Source organism: Centropristis striata, chromosome 4, assembly GCF_030273125.1.
Source record: "Centropristis striata isolate RG_2023a ecotype Rhode Island chromosome 4, C.striata_1.0, whole genome shotgun sequence".
In the NCBI taxonomy this organism is placed as follows: domain Eukaryota; kingdom Metazoa; phylum Chordata; class Actinopteri; order Perciformes; family Serranidae; genus Centropristis; species Centropristis striata.
This window is the reverse complement of record NC_081520.1, coordinates 26,890,402-26,909,986: the sequence shown is the minus strand read 5'-3', so window position 1 is coordinate 26,909,986 and position 19,585 is coordinate 26,890,402. Positions and strand designations below refer to the sequence as shown.

Genomic DNA, 19,585 nt, shown 5'->3' with positions numbered 1-19,585 from the left:
TTATTATAGGTCTTTTGGTGTCTATCGGTATCAGCGTTGTGCACCAATATGAAAACAGAAGCTACAATGCAGGAAATTATGCTTGAGGTGATTAAGAAATCTTTACATAGTTTCTCCTGCAGAGCAGCTACAGGTCAGTAATGTCTCGGACAGTTTCTGCAAAGATTGTGAGGTAAATGACACTGTAATTGATTGTATAATAATGTTTAATATTCTTGAAGTAAGTTATTTCTTACAGAAAGCAGCCTTTTGTAACCTTCGTAGAATCATTTCTGTGCATAATCCAATAAAAAAGATCTGATTCCAGTTTAAACATTCACTTCATCAGCCTCCATCTCCATAATCTGTCATCGATAACAGTTTAATAAATCCAATCTGGTAGAGGTCCTGACGTTTATTTCTGTCTGTTGATCAACTAATCGATTCATTTCAATATTTCAATTCACTTTACCATAATTTATTGTCCCCCAAAGGACGTACAGATTTTTAGGAATTATATAAAGTCAAATGGCTTTTAAAATAGCTGCTGTAAATAGGAAATAAATCTCCTCAGACCCCCTGGTGCCTGGCTCCACCCTTGAATAGAATAGAGTAGAATAGAATAGAATAATCTTTATTGTCATTGCACAGGAAAATATAAAATAAGTCTCTCTCACTCTTTCTCTTTCTCTCTCTCTCTCTGTTTTGTTTCATCTCTCCGTCATTTCAATCAGATCATGGATGAGCAACTTAAATGGTGGAGGGAGCCACAATTTTTCATCGAAACTACCACAGAGCCACATATAGGACCGTGCACTTAACCAGATATGATGAAACTGCAATTTTAAATATATTTACAGTGCAGTAACTTAACACATATCATGCTCAAATGCATGTATAACAGTATAAATAGGAATACAGAATCTTTGAAGCAAATAAAAAATAACCACTTACTGTGATTTCTTTTTTTTTCAGTGCAAGTAGTTCAAATGCATGTAGTTGTACTGAGGGCCACTTCAAGTGATGGTGCGGGCCATATGCGGCCCCTGGGCCTCCATTTGCATATCCCTGAATCAGATCTTCTCTCCAGTTATGATCATTAATGTTTATTAATGTTTGAATCACTGCTGCACTTTGGTTTCACATGGACACCAACACTTGGAGACAGTTAAGGGCTTTTTATGGTCATTTTACATCCTTTTTTGTCTAATTTCATGTTTTTCATGTCATTTTTTTGTCATTTTTGTGTCTATTTTTGTGTCTATTTTAGTCGTTTTCACGTCTTTTTTGTCCAAGTAGTAGTGCAGTGATCACCGGGCTGTTGCTGCTGGTTTCTTTTCTAAATGTTCAGTTTTCTGATGCAGTTTGCAGTGAAATTGAACGTGCTGAATGTGGAAGTTCTGTCTAATCCCATCAGCCTCCTTTCAACTCTGAGAACCTGTTAATTTAGTTCCTTCATCTCTTTCTGTAGTCTGAGTCAGCTCACTAATCACTATTCTCTCTCTCTCTCTCTCTCTCTCTCTCTCTCTCTCCTTTCTTCTCTCCATCATTTCAATCAGATCTTCTCTCTAATTATTATCATTAATGTTGCATTATGACTCTGTTCTTGGAAGGAGGAATCCTCATCTCCATTTAAAATGTCCACTGACAGGAGGAATGATCACATTTCAGCCTCCCACACACACACACACACACAGTGACTGTAGTCTCTTTGGGCTAATTACAGCCGAGGACTTTAATAGGACAGAGAATGCCGCAGTGGTGAAATGTGTCCACCGTAATTAGTAAGCACTCTGCTTTTATTCTAATAGAAGAACCACACACACACGTGCACACACACACACACACAAATCTGTGCTGCAGTACACTGGAGGGACAGGACACACACGCAGGGCACGAGGGGTGTAACGGTACACAGAAGTCACGGTTCAGTGCGACTTCAGTGCAGCGGGGAAAATCCATAATGATATGTTTATTTTGAAGACACAGTAACACACACCGTCCTCCCTGCTGGGGACTGAGGGAATGTTGTTATTAAAATAAGGAACATTTCAAATAGTTCTGTATTAAACTGAACAAATAGTCAGCAGAATGCAACAGGTCACAGCAGGCTGGAAAACTAAATAGTGAAAATACCAACAAACAGAATAATGAACATGTAATATCCCAGTAATCATGCAGTCAGATGTGTGTTAGCATGTTTAATATGTCACTTATATCCGGTACAGCAGAGAGCAACGCAGACACACTGCGTCCTTTCTAAATATAGTAACATGTCATTATATATAATCATAAGTTTGATTGAATGTGTCCTCCATCAGCACTTCTCTAAGGTTAGGGCCAAACAGCTCCTGGTTAGGCTCTAAAAGACAGTTTCAAGAGGAAATAAATAATGTAAATGCTGGAAGTGAAGTAGTTTGGAGGACGATGTGACTACTGGAAGTGACATAGTTCAGTAAAAACCTGATGCAGGAAGTTAAGAGATGTTTGAATCACATGCTGCACTTTGGTAAAAACATGGACACCAACGCTGTTCTGCTGGGAAATAGTTAAGGTCTTTTGTTGGTATGTTATGTCTTTGTTTTGATAATTGTATATATATTTTGGTCCATTTGTGTCTTTAATGGTTATTTTACAGCTTTGGTCATTTAATGTCTTTTTTTGGTCATTTTATGTCTATTTTAGATCATTTTGTCTTTTTTGGTGATTTAGTGCAATTTTTTGTCAATTTCTGTTCTTTTTGGGGCTAATTTTGTGTCATTTTACAGCTTTTCTCAAGCTTTACTTTGGTTTCACATGGACACCAACACTGCTCTGCTGGGAGACAGTTAACGGCTTTTGTTGGTCTTTTATGACTTTGTTTCAGTAATTTTGTGTCTCCTTTGGTCAATTTGTGTTTTTTATGGTCATTTAACATCTTTTTTTTGGTCTTTTATGACTGTTTTAGTACTGTTATTGGTGAGTTTCGTTATATTTGTTGGTCTTTCATGATTTTATTTTTGTAATGTTGTGTCTCCCTTTTTGGTCATTTCACAGTTTTTTTTGTGGTCATTTTTTCTGTATGCCTTTTGTTGGTATTTTATGCCAGTTTTAAATAATTGTATGTCTCCTTTTGGTAATTTTGTGTCTCTTTTCTGTTTTTTTGTGTCTTTTTTTTCACGTCCTCCTGGTCAAAGTCCTGATTTGTTTGACACTTTATATGTTATCAAGCTCAACACTGGAGGAAAATTACTGTGTACTTTTTACTGCAATTAATTTATCTTGGAGCTATAATTACTCTGCAAATAAAGTTTTACTATGAAATAAAAATAAAAAACCCACCGATAGCAATTACAGTTCCACTAACATGTTAAAGTGTCTAGATCACAATAAAACACATTGCACATGCTTTCTGACTGTGTTAGTGTGTACACTGATAAAGACATTCAGGTAGTTTTATTTACAGATAATAAAAGTGGTCCACCATTCTAATAAAAAGGAGGTTGAACGGATTTGATGCTTGAAGCACTAAAGACCACATTAGAAAGACTCATTAGCATCATCTTGCTACAGCTTTTGATAGAAAATATGTCCAGTTACTCTGGCTGTTTCACCGATGGAGAAACGTTCATGGAAACTGTGGAAATACAGTGACAGTGAGGCATTTCTGAAATGAAATGCATGTTGAATATTGACACAGAAACATTCGGTCTTAACCCTTTTAGACCTAGATATTTACATTTTTACATGCTGTAATGACATTTTTTGGACCATTTTCATATTCTATACACCAATACAACCCTAACGTTTAATCAAATCTTTAAAGAATGGATCGATGCTGCAGCAGCACACACGATGAACAAGGTGCTAGCATGTTATTATCAAGCAGCTTTTAATACAATAAATATCCAATGTTTTTATATTTAATATCACAAAAATAACCATTAATCCTGGTCACACGATATCCTGATATTTACTCACTGCAGATGGAAACGCTTTAACAACAAACAAACTAATGCACAAAACCACAGGAACATTCTGTAATTCCACATTCTTAACCTCAACTAAACTCTCTCTCTCTACACACACACACACACACACACACACACATAGGCATTCAGTGGCGTGTGTGTGTGCTACAAAATTATTTAGGCCAGTTTTTCTATTAGAGGAGCAGCTGACTAATCCCTGTTTTAGAGGGAGAGCAGAATAATCTGCCTTTGTGTGTGTGTGTGTGTGTGTGTGTGTGTGTGCGTGTGTGCGTGCGTGCGTACTTGTTTTCATGACAAATCAGGACATTTTTATGATAACACACCTACACTATCAGGACACTCTGAAAAATGAGGACATTTTTGACGTCCTCATTTTTCTGAGCTCTCTACAGTGTTCTAGACCCCTCCAACATGCTCCCAGACCAAAAATCTCCAATGTCCTGAAACATCACAATTTTAAGAAATTAAGTGTGTAAGTGTGTTTAACATTTTTGCTCATTTTCGATTACGCCAACTAGTGGCCAGTTTTGGAACTTAACACACTTTTAACACACTTTCGGTGACGTCACGCTGCCGGTCCTCACATGTCACTTTGTTCAGACACACAAACACATTTGAAGCATTACTGCAAAATACATATTCCATACAATTAGAGTCAAATAATAATAATAATTTTCATCAACATCTGGGTCTTAGGTGCAATAAGTAATCTCATCAACAGTAGCCTAAGGCAGGTTAAGTGGGTGCAATGTATTGTCAAGGAACAACACTATTTACAGCACTGGCAATAATCATATATTGCAATATTTATTAGAATTATTAAATTTCTAATAAGTATAATCAATACTCTTCAACTCTGTAGTAAACAAGTGTTACGCACAGTAAGCAGTAGGGTTACAAAGGGGTGGACAATTTCCGGTAAATTTTTGGAAACTTTCCATGGGAAGTTAAACTGGGGAAATTCGGAAATATTCCAAGTTGGAAACTTGCAATGGGAATAAATGGGAATTAATGGGAAAGTTGTGGTAATTCTTACAAACTGTCATATGCAAGCATAAATATAAACATGTATATATATACATATGTATATATTCTTTTGTCATCAGCTGACATGCACGCAATTGTTCACAGCCTTTCCTTCTACATTAGCTGGGGTAAAATGTTTCTACATTGTTCTGTAGAATAAGATGAGAGAAAAGTTTGTAAAAAAAATGCTAATGCATGCTATGCACAGATATATATATATATATATATATCTATATATATATAGATATATATAGATATATATATTGCAAATTTCCCATTATTCCTGTTAATTCCTATAAATTCCCATTGATTCGCATGGAAAGTTTCCAACTTTGAAAATGTAAGGAATTTTGCAACCCTAATAAGCAGCACCATAAATTCTCACAGTGAACAACAATATTCTACACTCTCATTCAATAGTTAGTGCTCAGCTCTGTACAGTAAACATCTTGGTGTTCTGTATAGTAATCAGTCTTAAGCAGAATAAGCACCACTCAAATTATCACATTGTAAGTGAGAACAATAACAACAACATTCTATATTCTTAATAAGAGTATGGATATTGTTGTTCTTGTTCTCAATTTCACGGTGAGAATGTATAAGCTGAATACGCCGACCATGCTAAGTGCGAGGGAAGGTCTTCAGGATCTGTTGTGCAGGGCCAGCAGCTCTTGTTTGAGAAATGTCTGGAAATACAAAAAGTTTCAATATTAGTCTTTGGAAGTTAATCCTCATGATCAATGCTGAAATTCCAAAATCAAAAATGTGTTTTTCCTCTTGCTCCCACAACTGTATGTTTGAGCTTGTGTATGTGCTGTATGTAAACAGTCTTCAAGGGTCAAAATCTGCACATACATCATTCTGCATGGTACTTCTGTTCCTTGATTTTGAATGTGTTTACATGTACATGTATTTACATTACTTTGCAGTATTTTGTAATTGTATTTGACAGGGCTATTCAGGTTCATTCTGTGTGAGCACATGCTTCCTGCCTAAACTAGTGCAGTGGACTGTCCTTCATGGTAAACATATTTTCTGGACTGCAATAACTACATAATATATATCTTACTTTTTAGAATGTAAACGTTGGAACGCCATAGGAGAAGGCTAAGGTTATAAACAACTGATACATGCTTATTTGTTCACTAGTTTAGGCAGGAAGCATGTGCTCAAAATGATTGAACTTGAATACAGACATCCTGTGAGTAGTGTGGCCTTACAAAATCCCTTTGAGTGTGTCAAAGTGTATTGCTCTTCAGCCCTGTTAAATACATTTATAAAATACTCCAAAGTAATGTAAATATAGTATTTGTGTTTTGTGTCTGTGATGCTCCCTGATGCCACAGGGATAAAAGAAAGTATATCATTTAGGCAATAATTTTAAAAATGAAATTAAGAATTTACCTTTTCAAAGTAGAGTATTTTATTCAATCTCATAACATGCCTGAAGGGGATCTTTAAGCATTGACAACTTTGAAATAACATACTGAGGTGGTCAAGCTTTACTTGTTGTCACCCAAAATATTCTAAGAGACAACAACATTCCAATAGGCAAGCAATATAAAAGAGCAATTCACATATTGCTATGTGGTGGATTAGTAACATTTTAGGTAATTAGTATTCTACCTTGGGAACCTTTAAGTACAGCAAAAGTAGGTTGAACTGGGAGGTTCCTGCTGCTGCTGCTGTCATCCAGTTCAATATGGTCATCATCAGGGTCAGTCTCTCCTCCCTTTGTACACCTATAAGTATTGATTGACATAGCCAACACTTCATCAATTATATTTTAAATTAAAATGCATTAGCCTTTTTACAATATAGCCTTGTGTAAAGTGAACAACACATTATACTACTTTTCTTTTTTAAATCATCTGTATTTTCATCTGGAGGTCCAGAGGTGCTTCTCTTGTTTTCATGACAAATTAGGACATTTTTAAAACAACATACCTATAACACACCACAATCAGGACACTTGGAACAATTAAGACATTTTCACATGCCTATTACGTGTGTCTAAGAACAGTTTCCCATGCAAACGGAACCAAATTAACTGTAACAGCAGTTTGCAAAACATTATCGTGACAACTCTCAACAACTTAGAAACATTGTTCTTACCTGAACTCCGGTGCGTGCTGCTGAGCTTCGAATGTAAACACGAGGGAAGTCCGTGACTGGTGAAGTTCCTGCATTAACCACTTCCTTTCTTTCAAAATAAAAGCTCCCTTGGGTTTTATACACAGTTCAGTCTTATACTAGGTTTCAGTTTTGTTTCCGTTTGGTCATACAACCGCGGCTTGAACCAGCTTTACACAATGATTGCGTTTGAGATCAGCGTTGAATGGTTAGTCAGTAAGTCAGTCAGTGACTCAGCATCTGATTTGGCGAAAGACTCAACTAGAGGCAACGCCTCTGAAACGGATACGACCGCAGCGGAGCTCTCGGTGAACGGCACATCCGGGACCTTCAGCGCTCAGGACATCCACCGCATGAGGTAAATTAAGCTAATTAGCTAGCTAATTAGCTAAAGCTAGCTAATTAGCTAAACGGAATTCAAACGGGCAGTGGACTCAAACAAACGGGAAGGGATGTATCATAAATGGTAATTAATTACTTTTGCTTAATCTTTAACAACAGATAGTAGAAGTTTTTGCTAAATATAACTGATAACAATGCAAACCTGAGTTAAAGGGACGATTCTCCGAACAAACTGTTTCATCTTCAACCGCAGTGACGTCAAAGTTGTTTTTAACTGTTTTTTTTTTTGCACAAGATATTTTTCTGGAATTTAGATGATGTTTTCCTTTTTAACACAAATTGATGATACTAGTTATTCAGTACAGGTAGAGTACATGTATCTTTTTAGTTGCTTTGTTGGTGCTTTGGTAGGTTAATATTATTTCTTAAAGTTTTTTAATGTTTAATGACATTTGCCCAGGGTTTACACTGATCTATTAGCCTTATCAGCAAATGCGTTATGAATAATACCATTTTATAAGTCCTCTTTGATTCAAAATAAGTACTGGTCTTTTTTGTACTTGTCTCGTTGACTTTTTGTCATCATCCCATGTAGATGTTTGCAGGTTGAGGAGTAAATGGCCAAGAAAAGAGCATGTCAGAAAGAAGAGCCAGACTTCGTCCTGAGGCTGAGGCTACTCAGTTTGTTTTATCTGGAGGTGACAAGCCTTGTTTAAAGGTCCAGTGGATCAATGACTATAAAGGTATGTTGGATATCATTCCAAATGTTTACTGCGTGAATGGTACTAGACATGATGACATAACATAACATAATCGCACAACACAACAAATTGCTAATGAAATTTGTTGCCATCTATTTTAATAAGAATTTTGTAAGTGATTTTATTGATTGAAGCCCTAACCATCAATTCCAGACATCACCAAACATCATTCAGATCTTTTTCTCACTGTTAGAAAGTCTTATGTTTGTTTGTTCTGCATATGTTTTGTCAATATCTGATCAGCTGCAGTTAGTAAACCTGATTTGGATTGTATTACTTGACACTTATCAGTGAACTTTTGTGTATTAGGACGTGGTGTATTTGCCTGTGCACCAATTGAAAAGGGATCCTTTGTGGTCGAGTACCGTGGGGAGTTGATCTCACCATGTGAACGGGACAAGCGGCAGAAAAAGTACACAGAGAAGCAAAATGCTTTCCTGTTTGATTTTAAATGGAACAATAGCTCATGGTGGTAAGTAAAGTATACAAGATTAATTGTTCTTTACAACATTATGGTTTTAGTGTAGAAAACTTAGATATGTTTCCTTATTCAATTTTAGCATTGATGCTTCCCGTGAAGACGACTCACTGGGCCGGCTGGTTAATGATGGCCACAAGTCCTCAAACTGCAAAGTGAAAAAAATGACAGTCCAGGGTAAACCTCATCTTTGCTTGTTTGCTATTGAAGAAATCCAAGCAGAGAGTGAAATAACCTATGACTATGGAAAATCTCAGTGGCCATGGCGAGCTCTGGTGAGTAAATCCTCTTCATAGATTATACACTGAAGTATCTGTTAAGTATTAGGAGATAAAAAAAAGATACATATTAAACTTAAATTATTGATTGTAATTTCTAGTTACAAGATCAGTTCACATCAGTGTGGGGTTTAGAGCTTTCTTTGACAACAACAGAAGAAGTTAGAAGTCAGGAACATGGACTTTACATGTGTTCAGTCGTCATGTCCTCATATTGTTTTAGGCTATGAAAGACCTGAGTGTGTTTCAGGTGATGTCCTCATATTGTCTGACCCATCGACTGTAGAGTGTGTGTTACATGTCCTCATATTGTTGGGTAGCAGATGCTGTACTGTGTTAGCAGTTTCTATAGAGTTTGGCATAATGAGCCTAGATCCTCCTGTGAATTATGTTCACTGAAACAAGTATGATCATGTGTTCATTAATTAGTCAGGATTTATGGTACAGAATATGTCTGACTCTATATTGTGTTTTGTTGCAGACACCAAGTGTTCAGATCCTGACTCAATCTTCTGTAGACGAAGAAGTGAGCGAGAGATCCACTTCATCCTTCCAACAGGTAATTACACATTAGTTTATTCTATTTGGAATTAAGTATATGTCTCAGTTGGCTCCAGTGCAAACATGAAATGCCCTTTCACTGTATTAAAACAATCAGTTTGTGTGAAATTTTCACAATATCATCAATATCAACATTGGATTTCTGGGGAAGTAGATCAATTCACATCAGTGTGGGGTTTAGAGCTTTCTTTGACAACAACAGAAGAAGTTAGAAGTCAGGAACATGGACTTTACATGTGTTCAGTCGTCATGTCCTCATATTGTTTAAGGCTGTGAAAGACCTGAGTGTGTTTCAGGTGATGTCCTCATATTGTCTGACCCATCGACTGTAGAGTGTGTGTTACATGTCCTCATATTGTTGGGTAGCAGATGCTGTACTGTGTTAGCAGTTTCTATAGAGTTTGGCATAATGAGCCTAGATCCTCCTGTGAATTATGTTCACTGAAACAAGTATGATCATTTGTTCATTAGTCAGGATTTATAGTACAGAATATGTCTGACTCTGTATTGTGTTTTGTTGCAGACACCAAGTGTTCAGATCCTGACTCAATCTTCTGTAGACGAAGAAGTGAGCGAGAGATCCACTTCATCCTTCCAACAGGTAATTACACATTAGTTTATTCTATTTGGAATTAAGTATATGTCTCAGTTGGCTCCAGTGCATACATGAAATGCCCTTTCACTGCATTAAAACAATCAGTTTGTGTGAAATGTTCACAATATCAATGTTAGCATTACTTGTTTTTGAATAGTTTAGCAGAAAGAAATTGGCTATATCTTTTGTTAGCTCTAACTTCTCCTTAAAGCAATAAATTGATCTTTATTCTCACTAAATGTTATATATTTTTTATCATTTTGCTAATGTTCTTGTCCATTTTACATCTGCTGATCAGTTTACATGATTGGATTTCTGGGGAAGTAGATCAGTGCACATCAGTGTGGGGTTTAGAGCTTTCTTTGACAACAACAGAAGAAGTTAGAAGTCAGGAACATGGACTTTACATGTGTTCAGTCGTCATGTCCTCATATTGTTTAAGGCTGTGAAAGACCTGAGTGTGTTTCAGGTGATGTCCTCATATTGTCTGACCCATCAACTGTAGAGTGTGTGTTACATGTCCTCATATTGTTGGGTAGCAGATGCTGTACAGTGTTAGCAGTTTCTATAGAGTTTGGCATAATGAGCCTAGATCCTCCTGTGAATTATGTTCACTGAAACAAGTATGATCATGTGTTCATTAATTAGTCAGGATTTATAGTACAGAATATGTCTGACTCTATATTGTGTTTTGTTGCAGACACCAAGTGTTCAGATCCTGACTCAATCTTCTGTAGACGAAGAAGTGAGCGAGAGATCCACTTCATCCTTCCAACAGGTAATTACACATTAGTTTATTCTATTTGGAATTAAGTATATGTCTCAGTTGGCTCCAGTGCAAACATGAAATGCCCTTTCACTGTATTAAAACAATCAGTTTGTGTGAAATTTTCACAATATCATCAATATCAACATTGGATTTCTGGGGAAGTAGATCAATTTACATCAGTGTGGGGTTTAGAGCTTTCTTTGACAACAACAGAAGAAGTTAGAAGTCAGGAACATGGACTTTACATGTGTTCAGTCGTCATGTCCTCATATTGTTTAAGGCTGTGAAAGACCTGAGTGTGTTTCAGGTGATGTCCTCATATTGTCTGACCCATCGACTGTAGAGTGTGTGTTACATGTCCTCATATTGTTTAAGGCTGTGAAAGACCTGAGTGTGTTTGAGGTGATGTCCTCATATTGTCTGACCCATCGACTGTAGAGTGTGTGTTACATGTCCTCATATTGTTGGGTAGCAGATGCTGTACTGTGTTAGCAGTTTCTATAGAGTTTGGCATAATGAGCCTAGATCCTCCTGTGAATTATGTTCACTGAAACAAGTATGATCATTTGTTCATTAGTCAGGATTTATAGTACAGAATATGTCTGACTCTATATTGTGTTTTGTTGCAGACACCAAGTGTTCAGATCCTGACTCAATCTTCTGTAGACGAAGAAGTGAGCGAGAGATCCACTTCATCCTTCCAACAGGTAATTACACATTAGTTTATTCTATTTGGAATTAAGTATATGTCTCAGTTGGCTCCAGTGCATACATGAAATGCCCTTTCACTGCATTAAAACAATCAGTTTGTGTGAAATGTTCACAATATCAATGTTAGCATTACTTGTTTTTGAATAGTTTAGCAGAAAGAAATTGGCTATATCTTTTGTTAGCTCTAACTTCTCCTTAAAGCAATAAATTGATCTTTATTCTCACTAAATGTTATATATTTTTTATCATTTTGCTAATGTTCTTGTCCATTTTACATCTGCTGATCAGTTTACATGATTGGATTTCTGGGGAAGTAGATCAGTGCACATCAGTGTGGGGTTTAGAGCTTTCTTTGACAACAACAGAAGAAGTTAGAAGTCAGGAACATGGACTTTACATGTGTTCAGTCGTCATGTCCTCATATTGTTTTAGGCTATGAAAGACCTGAGTGTGTTTCAGGTGATGTCCTCATATTGTCTGACCCATCAACTGTAGAGTGTGTGTTACATGTCCTCATATTGTTGGGTAGCAGATGCTGTACAGTGTTAGCAGTTTCTATAGAGTTTGGCATAATGAGCCTAGATCCTCCTGTGAATTATGTTCACTGAAACAAGTATGATCATGTGTTCATTAATTAGTCAGGATTTATAGTACAGAATATGTCTGACTCTATATTGTGTTTTGTTGCAGACACCAAGTGTTCAGATCCTGACTCAATCTTCTGTAGACGAAGAAGTGAGCGAGAGATCCACTTCATCCTTCCAACAGGTAATTGCACATTAGTTTATTCTATTTGGAATTAAGTATATGTCTCAGTTGGCTCCAGTGCAAACATGAAATGCCCTTTCACTGTATTAAAACAATCAGTTTGTGTGAAATTTTCACAATATCATCAATATCAACATTGGATTTCTGGGGAAGTAGATCAGTGCACATCAGTGTGGGGTTTAGAGCTTTCTTTGACAACAACAGAAGAAGTTAGAAGTCAGGAACATGGACTTTACATGTGTTCAGTCGTCATGTCCTCATATTGTTTAAGGCTATGAAAGACCTGAGTGTGTTTCAGGTGATGTCCTCATATTGTCTGACCCATCGACTGTAGAGTGTGTGTTACATGTCCTCATATTGTTTTAGGCTATGAAAGACCTGAGTGTGTTTGAGGTGATGTCCTCATATTGTCTGACCCATCGACTGTAGAGTGTGTGTTACATGTCCTCATATTGTTTAAGGCTGTGAAAGACCTGAGTGTGTTTCAGGTGATGTCCTCATATTGTCTGACCCATCGACTGTAGAGTGTGTGTTACATGTCCTCATATTGTTGGGTAGCAGATGCTGTACTGTGTTAGCAGTTTCTATAGAGTTTGGCATAATGAGCCTAGATCCTCGTGTGAATTATGTTCACTGAAACAAGTATGATCATTTGTTCATTAGTCAGGATTTATAGTACAGAATATGTCTGACTCTGTATTGTGTTTTGTTGCAGACACCAAGTGTTCAGATCCTGACTCAATCTTCTGTAGACGAAGAAGTGAGCGAGAGATCCACTTCATCCTTCCAACAGGTAATTACACATTAGTTTATTCTATTTGGAATTAAGTATATGTCTCAGTTGGCTCCAGTGCAAACATGAAATGCCCTTTCACTGTATTAAAACAATCAGTTTGTGTGAAATCTTCACAAAATCATCAATGTCAGCATTGGATTTCTGGGGAAGTAGATCAATTTACATCAGTGTGGGGTTTAGAGCTTTCTTTGACGACAATAGAAAAAGTTAGAACCACTATTATTTTCATTTACAGTGTAATTAATTGCATCATAATTTCCAGTTACCGTTCTGTGGAATCTCAAACAAACAATGAATCTCTGTCATTTCATTTAAGGTCAGCCAGACCACTGGAGGTGTCTCCTTCCAACAGACAGCTACTGCAAAGCAAGTAAGACAGCTGCCTTCTTCTCCTTCATTCAAAAATGTCATGTTCTTTGACTGGGGATATTAACTATTTGAGGGAATATTGTAGAATCTTAACTAAGACTAAGGTTCTTTACATTTGATTCTTGATATGGACAGTTAAGAGCATGCCGTCGTCTGCAAAATCTAAAGCGACATCATGCTCGGTGTGAGGAACGTTACGATGAGGCCAAGAAAAAGATATTTGAGAGAGAGAGGCAGATGACTTTGACTCTGTTCACAAGAATGAATAATTCTGTGAGTATGCAAATCAAAGTAAATACAAACATTTGGTCATATGCAAATTAATTATTTTCAAGGTATTTATTTTACAAGAACCTCCATGAGCCTAGCAGAATTTCTCTCATTCACTTGTTGTTTCCAGTTCATGCACCATGTTTAAATGACAAAGTTGCAACAGATTTTTTTCTCTCAAAATATTTGTTATATTTTTATGCAATAGGTGAGTCATAGTAATGCAAAACTTCATGCTATGCATTGTTCTCCTTTATATCATACACCATCAAAATCAAATCGCCCACTGAGACGTGTTGTGGTTTAGGGATTATTATTATTATTATTATTATTATTATTATTAATAGTATGTCATAGGTAGGGATGTGAGGCAAATATTTTCAAAGTGTTATTTAAATAATTTAATCATTTCCACTTTAATATAACTAGGGGGAAAATGTCTATTCAGTGAATTGTATTTACAGTATTAATAATGGTTTTAAAGGTTGAACATCCCTTGGTCGATGATGGTGGATTTCATGATGGAAACTCTGCAAGCTTAAGTGACCAGTTAATGAATATGACACAGTAGTGAAATAGAAAAACAACTGTATTAAGGAATCCAATTCAATTAAATTTCATCATTTTAATGACTCATCATTTTCAAGTCGTGTTGTGCACAATGTGATGGTACTGTACGGGGAATGATAACCTGGCTATTTAGGAATGTAACAATGCTTTTTTCTCCATTTTCCTTCAGATGTCTACTGATGAATCTTCAGATTGTACAGATTATGAAGATATTGACTATGTTCCAGACTCAAGTGGCAATTCCTCTGACGAAAGTCTTTGTAGTAACGAACTGGAAATCACAGACTCTCATGCTCCCAAAAAACTGTTACAGGACATGCTAGTGGGGATAGCTACAGCACACAGTGGGGAGATCACTGGTTCAGATAAACCTACAAGTTTTAGTTCGTCACTGAGGAGCAGCAGTCATAGCACTTCAGTGATGAGTTGCAGTGCCAATTCATCAGGGAATACATCACACAATCACAGCTCCATAAAAGTCGCTCCATTGCCAAACCCAGCAAAACAAAGCAAGTACAACAAGAAGCAATATTGTCTTTATTGTAAAAAGGCCATTTCTAAATTGGCAAGACACCTTGAATCCGCCCACGGGAATCAGCCTGATGTTGCAAGGGCTTTCGGTTTTAATAAAAGCTCCCGCCAAAGAAGAGATTTGTTACGCTCTATCAAGAAGAGGGGAAACTTTAACCATAATGCTACCGCGGCAACCTCTGGTGCTGGAGAAATGGTTGCTTGTCGAAGACCCACTACAGCAAGAGAGTCTGATGGTTATCGTCATTGCAAGTTTTGTCAAGGACTATATGCAAGAGATTGCCTTTGGAGACATGTGAGAAACTGCCCTCAGAAGCCCATTGAGGGAGAGCCTCCTGCTGGGCGAAAACGGATCCAACTGGAATTACCAAAACCTAATCAAATTCATGAAGCTGTTTGGAAGATTGCCTGTGAAATGAACCAGGATGACATTTCCTTGGTAGTAAGGAGTGAAAGACACATTCTAAGCCTTGGTGAGTCACTGTACAATGCCAGGAAACCACATGAGAGAAGGAATGATTACATACGCCAAAAAATGAGAGAGATGGCAAGATTATTGATAACTGCAAGAGCTATGACACCTTTGAAGAGCACAGAAGACCTTGTTATGCCGAGTAACTTTCCCCAGGTCATACAAGCAGTCAGAGCTGTTGCTGGTTATGAGTTGGAAAGCAACTCGTATAAAACCCCATCCTTGGCTTTGAAATTGGGGCACAGTTTGGCCAAAGTTGCAGGCATTGTGCAGTGCGATGCCATCATTGCAAATCGCCATGATGTTGCAGAGTTAGCCAAGCAATTTGCCACTCTGTATGAGAAAAAGTGGACAGAGTCCATTTCAGCTGCTGCATTGGGTACACTTAAACAAGCCAAATGGAATAAACCACAGGTTTTACCATTTACACAGGATGTGTCGCTGCTGCACAAGTTTCTTGCTACCGAATCTGCTAAGTGCATGAAGGACCTGAAGGAAAACCGCAACAGCATAACCTTCGGAAATCTTGCTAAAGTGACTTTAACGCAGGTAGTACTATTTAACAGAAAAAGGCAAGGGGAAGTTTCAAAAATGGAGCTCAAGGTTTTCACATCCCGGAATCGCACAGAGTTGAATCCTGACATTATGATCGGCCTTACTGAGTTTGAAAGGAAGCTTGCAAGGCACTTTGACAGAGTTGAGATTCGTGGTAAAGGGTCAAGAATGGTACCTGTGCTTCTCACACCTGACATGATCGCTGCAATGGACCTCCTCATGACAAACAGGAATGACTGTCAAGTCTGCACAGAGAATGTGTACTTGTTTGCACGCCCAGGTGTCCTTTCCCATTACAGAGGCTCTGACTGCTTTCGCAAGTATGCTAAACAATGTGGTGCAAAGTACCCAGAGGCCCTCACCTCAACAAGATTGCGGAAACAAGTCGCCACTTTGTCCACAGTACTAAACCTTAAAGAAAATGAAATGGATCAACTTGCCACCTTCCTCGGACACAACATCCGTGTCCACAGAGAATTCTACCGGCTTCCAGAGAGTACCCTGCAGCTTGCAAAAGTCAGCAAACTGTTGATGGCAATGGAAAAAGGAAAACTGTCTGATCTGCAAGGGAAAGGGCTGGATGACATTGAGATCAATCCTGACGGTAAAATTTAGTTTGAAACATGGTTTATAAAGCTTAAAATGTAACATATATGCATGTTCGGCCTTTAATTTAAAAACTTTTGCCTGACTTTTGTACTCAACCAGATGAAGTAACCACGAGTGATGATGATTCCAGCGAAGAAACCATTGCTGACCGACATCAACACAAAGGTATCCTGACTCGCACAGTATGTGGTAACATCTTTAAGTTATGAGACTGGAGACTGTTAATAGGTACTGTGATAATCTTGTTAGATGGGCTTAAGGAACAACAGTATATTCATTAGAGAGGATGGGAGACATCATCTATGAATATTGAATATTGTACTGAAAGATCTGGAAACATTGAGAGAAAGATGAACAGGTTGAAGCCTATTAGGTCTAGACAACAGAAAGAAAAAGAGAAATTAGTGAAGGATACAAGACACATAAGAAAGCAATGGACAAAAGCAACATTAGATGACAAAAAGGGAATTTATGTTTTGCAATAAGAGCTAAGAAGTCAGTTAGTAGTACACTGGAGGGCAGAGCAACTTAGAAGGAAGGTAAAGAGGAGGTAGCAAGTCAGGAAAGCCTTTTTCATAGGGATCCATTTAACACATTTCATTGTTACTTTTCAAAGGCTCAAGAACTGAGACTCCTGGGGATCCAAGCCATGCACTTGACTCAACCACCCTGGACAGCATGGAGGGCACGTCTGACTCAACTACCTTGGACAACATGGAGGGCACGTCTGACTCAACCACCTTGGACAACATGGAGGGCACTTCTGCTTCAGCCACATCGGACAACAAAAACGGCAACACTGAACCAAGAAATGGTAAAATATAATATGCAGCCAAATACAGAATGTTTGAAGTGAATGTACATGTGATGAAAAGTTAAGTCTCCTCAGGCATGGCAGTATGTGAATGTGTGCTTTTATCATAATACATATTCTATTTCATCCTTTTAGATTCCCAGCAGAGCACAGCACTTCAAGTGGGTACATCCCAAGCATCCTCAAAGTGCTCCAATGGAAAGCAAGGTTAAAGAGCATTTTGTATTCACATTATTAACTAGAATATTTTCTATCCTATCTTGCATTTTTTACATTAGCAGAGCCATTGTTCCATTGATAAATTATTTTCTTTTGTTTCTGTTTATGACAGATGGGAAGGTGAGAAGCAAGTGGACAGGTGACGAAGTGAGGGCTGTTGAGCAGCACATGTTGCATTTCATAACGAGCTGCAGAGTACCAGGTAAAAGGGACTGTGACTCCTGCCTCCAAGCAGAGCCGGTAGCTCTAAAAGACAGAGACTGGGTTGCCATCAAATACTACATTCACAACAGAATCATAGCATTAAAAAGGAAGATGAATAGATAGAACTTGATCATGCAAACTGTGGCCAAGGTACTATTCTATGTCAGTTGAACTGAATTTTATTTTTATTCGATGTTTGTAAAAGATTGTTCTCAGTTGCTCAGTCCTGCCAAATGTTCAGATTAATGAGCATGTTTCTTTCAACCCCCACTCTCCTGGTTTTATTCACAGTACCTGCCATAATTTCTTTTAGAAAATGGGGTTTAAGAAGATTAAGTACTTTCTCTATTGCTTGTTGAAACTTCTTAAAAGAGATCGTTTCTTCCATAGTTATCTCCTAAGTTTTCAGCATTGCGTTGTTCTTACCCATAAGTTGTTGAATCTGGTTTTTGAAGTATTAGACAATTCACTGGAATGGGAGCTATGTAAATTCTGAGTTTATTTAGAAAGGTTAGCTGAATATACTTTTTCATAGAAGCTGTAAGCTTCAATAGAGAGTTAACTGTCTTTTTTTATAGAAAGATACAAAACTGGTTCAGTTCAAACATGCCTTGTCTACTGCACTGCCTTATATCCATGAGGGAAGGAGGCCAGATTTCTGTATTTTCTGTGGTCTGTTCTGTTTCAATTTACAGATTTTGCCAGCAATTAAAAAAGAAAGAATGGCAGAAAGTGTTCCATGTTTTTATTCACATGAAGATGTACTACAAAATTCATAAATGCAATACAATAATAAGACTCAAAAAGTAGACTGACCACATTTTTAGCTATGTCTCATTTTAAGTCTCTATAGAGCTCAGTGTTACTGTGTTGTATTAACATGTGAATATCTGACATTTCTGTCAGAGGTTACCTGACTGATGAGCATGACTATTAACATATATTACATAGGTATTTCAAACGTATGCAACAGGAGTCAAGGTGAAAATACAGACCCTTCCCTTTCCTGGTCTTTATAAGTCATGTATACATGAAAATTTTGTGTTTATCCATGGGTTTCACAATTCACCTAAACATGAAATATCTGTGTGTGATGTTATTGCACCTATAAGTCACATAAACCTGACAGTGTCCTAACAAGTAGCATTAAAATCAGGTTTGACCAAAAGATAGCCCTAGCCAAAATCTCAACAGATGGGCATATTCCTGGAAGCATGGGGAAGAAACACTTTGATTCCCCAGCCTCTAGGACCTTGAGAAAGGCATGTTCCCATTTTTCACATCTTTGTCATATGTACTGACATGTCCTGAAAACAAGTGTGTGTGTGTGTGCCTGTGTGCGTGTGTGTGTGTAGATATTTGTTACCATGCAGGAAAATACAATGAAAATCGGCCCATTGTCTTCTGGTTCAATTCACCCAAATCACAAAACAACACAAAGCACCAAAAACAGATTATAGAGCCGCGGTTGGAGACTCTGCATCCATCCTTAAAATGAACGAGCCGAATGGAAACATATAATAAACCAAATACTAATAAATAAGAAAGCAGGGTTGCTCGGTGACTGATCCAAATGGAATGGTGTTTCTTTGTCATTGAGATCATTTATAACCTGGTGGTCTCTCTGTGTTTCCTCGATAAACAAACGTCATGCAGTTATTATTGGGGACAAACAGAGCACTATATCAGATTGATTCTGATCCAGGATCTGCTGTCACAAACTCTCAGATTTATCTGGAGGGAGAAGTTGGACGGGTGTTTATCACTGAGTGTGGATGCCAGGAGGAGCTCTGATGGCTCTGAG

General features: G+C 37.6%; 3 protein-coding genes across 6 annotated transcripts in view; all 3 read left to right on the top strand.

Annotated features, from left to right (window-relative positions):
* si:cabz01090165.1 (uncharacterized protein LOC100333421 homolog) overlaps positions 1–19,585 on the top strand; it is a 533,531-nt gene that overhangs the window by 46,263 nt on the left and 467,683 nt on the right. The gene's annotated exons all lie outside the window — the stretch shown is intronic.
* Positions 7,917–14,062, top strand: LOC131970015 (N-lysine methyltransferase KMT5A-like). 3 transcript variants are annotated; one of them, XR_009394153.1, is made up of 8 exons: positions 7,917–8,194; positions 8,522–8,684; positions 8,773–8,965; positions 9,450–9,527; positions 10,053–10,130; positions 10,825–10,902; positions 11,523–12,372; positions 13,088–13,252. XR_009394153.1 is itself a non-coding variant. In XM_059331261.1 (8 exons), exons 1-8 carry the CDS (start codon positions 8,086–8,088, stop codon positions 12,385–12,387), a joined length of 870 nt encoding a protein of 289 aa, XP_059187244.1. In that variant the 5' UTR covers positions 7,917–8,085; the 3' UTR covers positions 12,388–12,472. The 3 variants fall into 3 exon arrangements, 2 of the variants coding, with proteins under 2 accessions (XP_059187244.1, XP_059187245.1); XM_059331261.1 differs by lacking the exon at positions 13,088–13,252 and having other exon boundaries at positions 11,523–11,600; positions 12,295–12,472; XM_059331262.1 differs by lacking the exons at positions 10,053–10,130; positions 10,825–10,902; positions 11,523–12,372 and adding exons at positions 13,485–13,538; positions 13,673–14,062 and having other exon boundaries at positions 13,088–13,165.
* LOC131970014 (uncharacterized) lies at positions 15,999–18,513 on the top strand. Its single transcript, XM_059331260.1, has 5 exons — positions 15,999–16,539; positions 16,644–16,709; positions 17,161–17,358; positions 17,494–17,565; positions 17,690–18,513. Exons 1-5 carry the CDS (start codon positions 16,026–16,028, stop codon positions 17,902–17,904), a joined length of 1,065 nt encoding a protein of 354 aa, XP_059187243.1. The 5' UTR covers positions 15,999–16,025; the 3' UTR covers positions 17,905–18,513.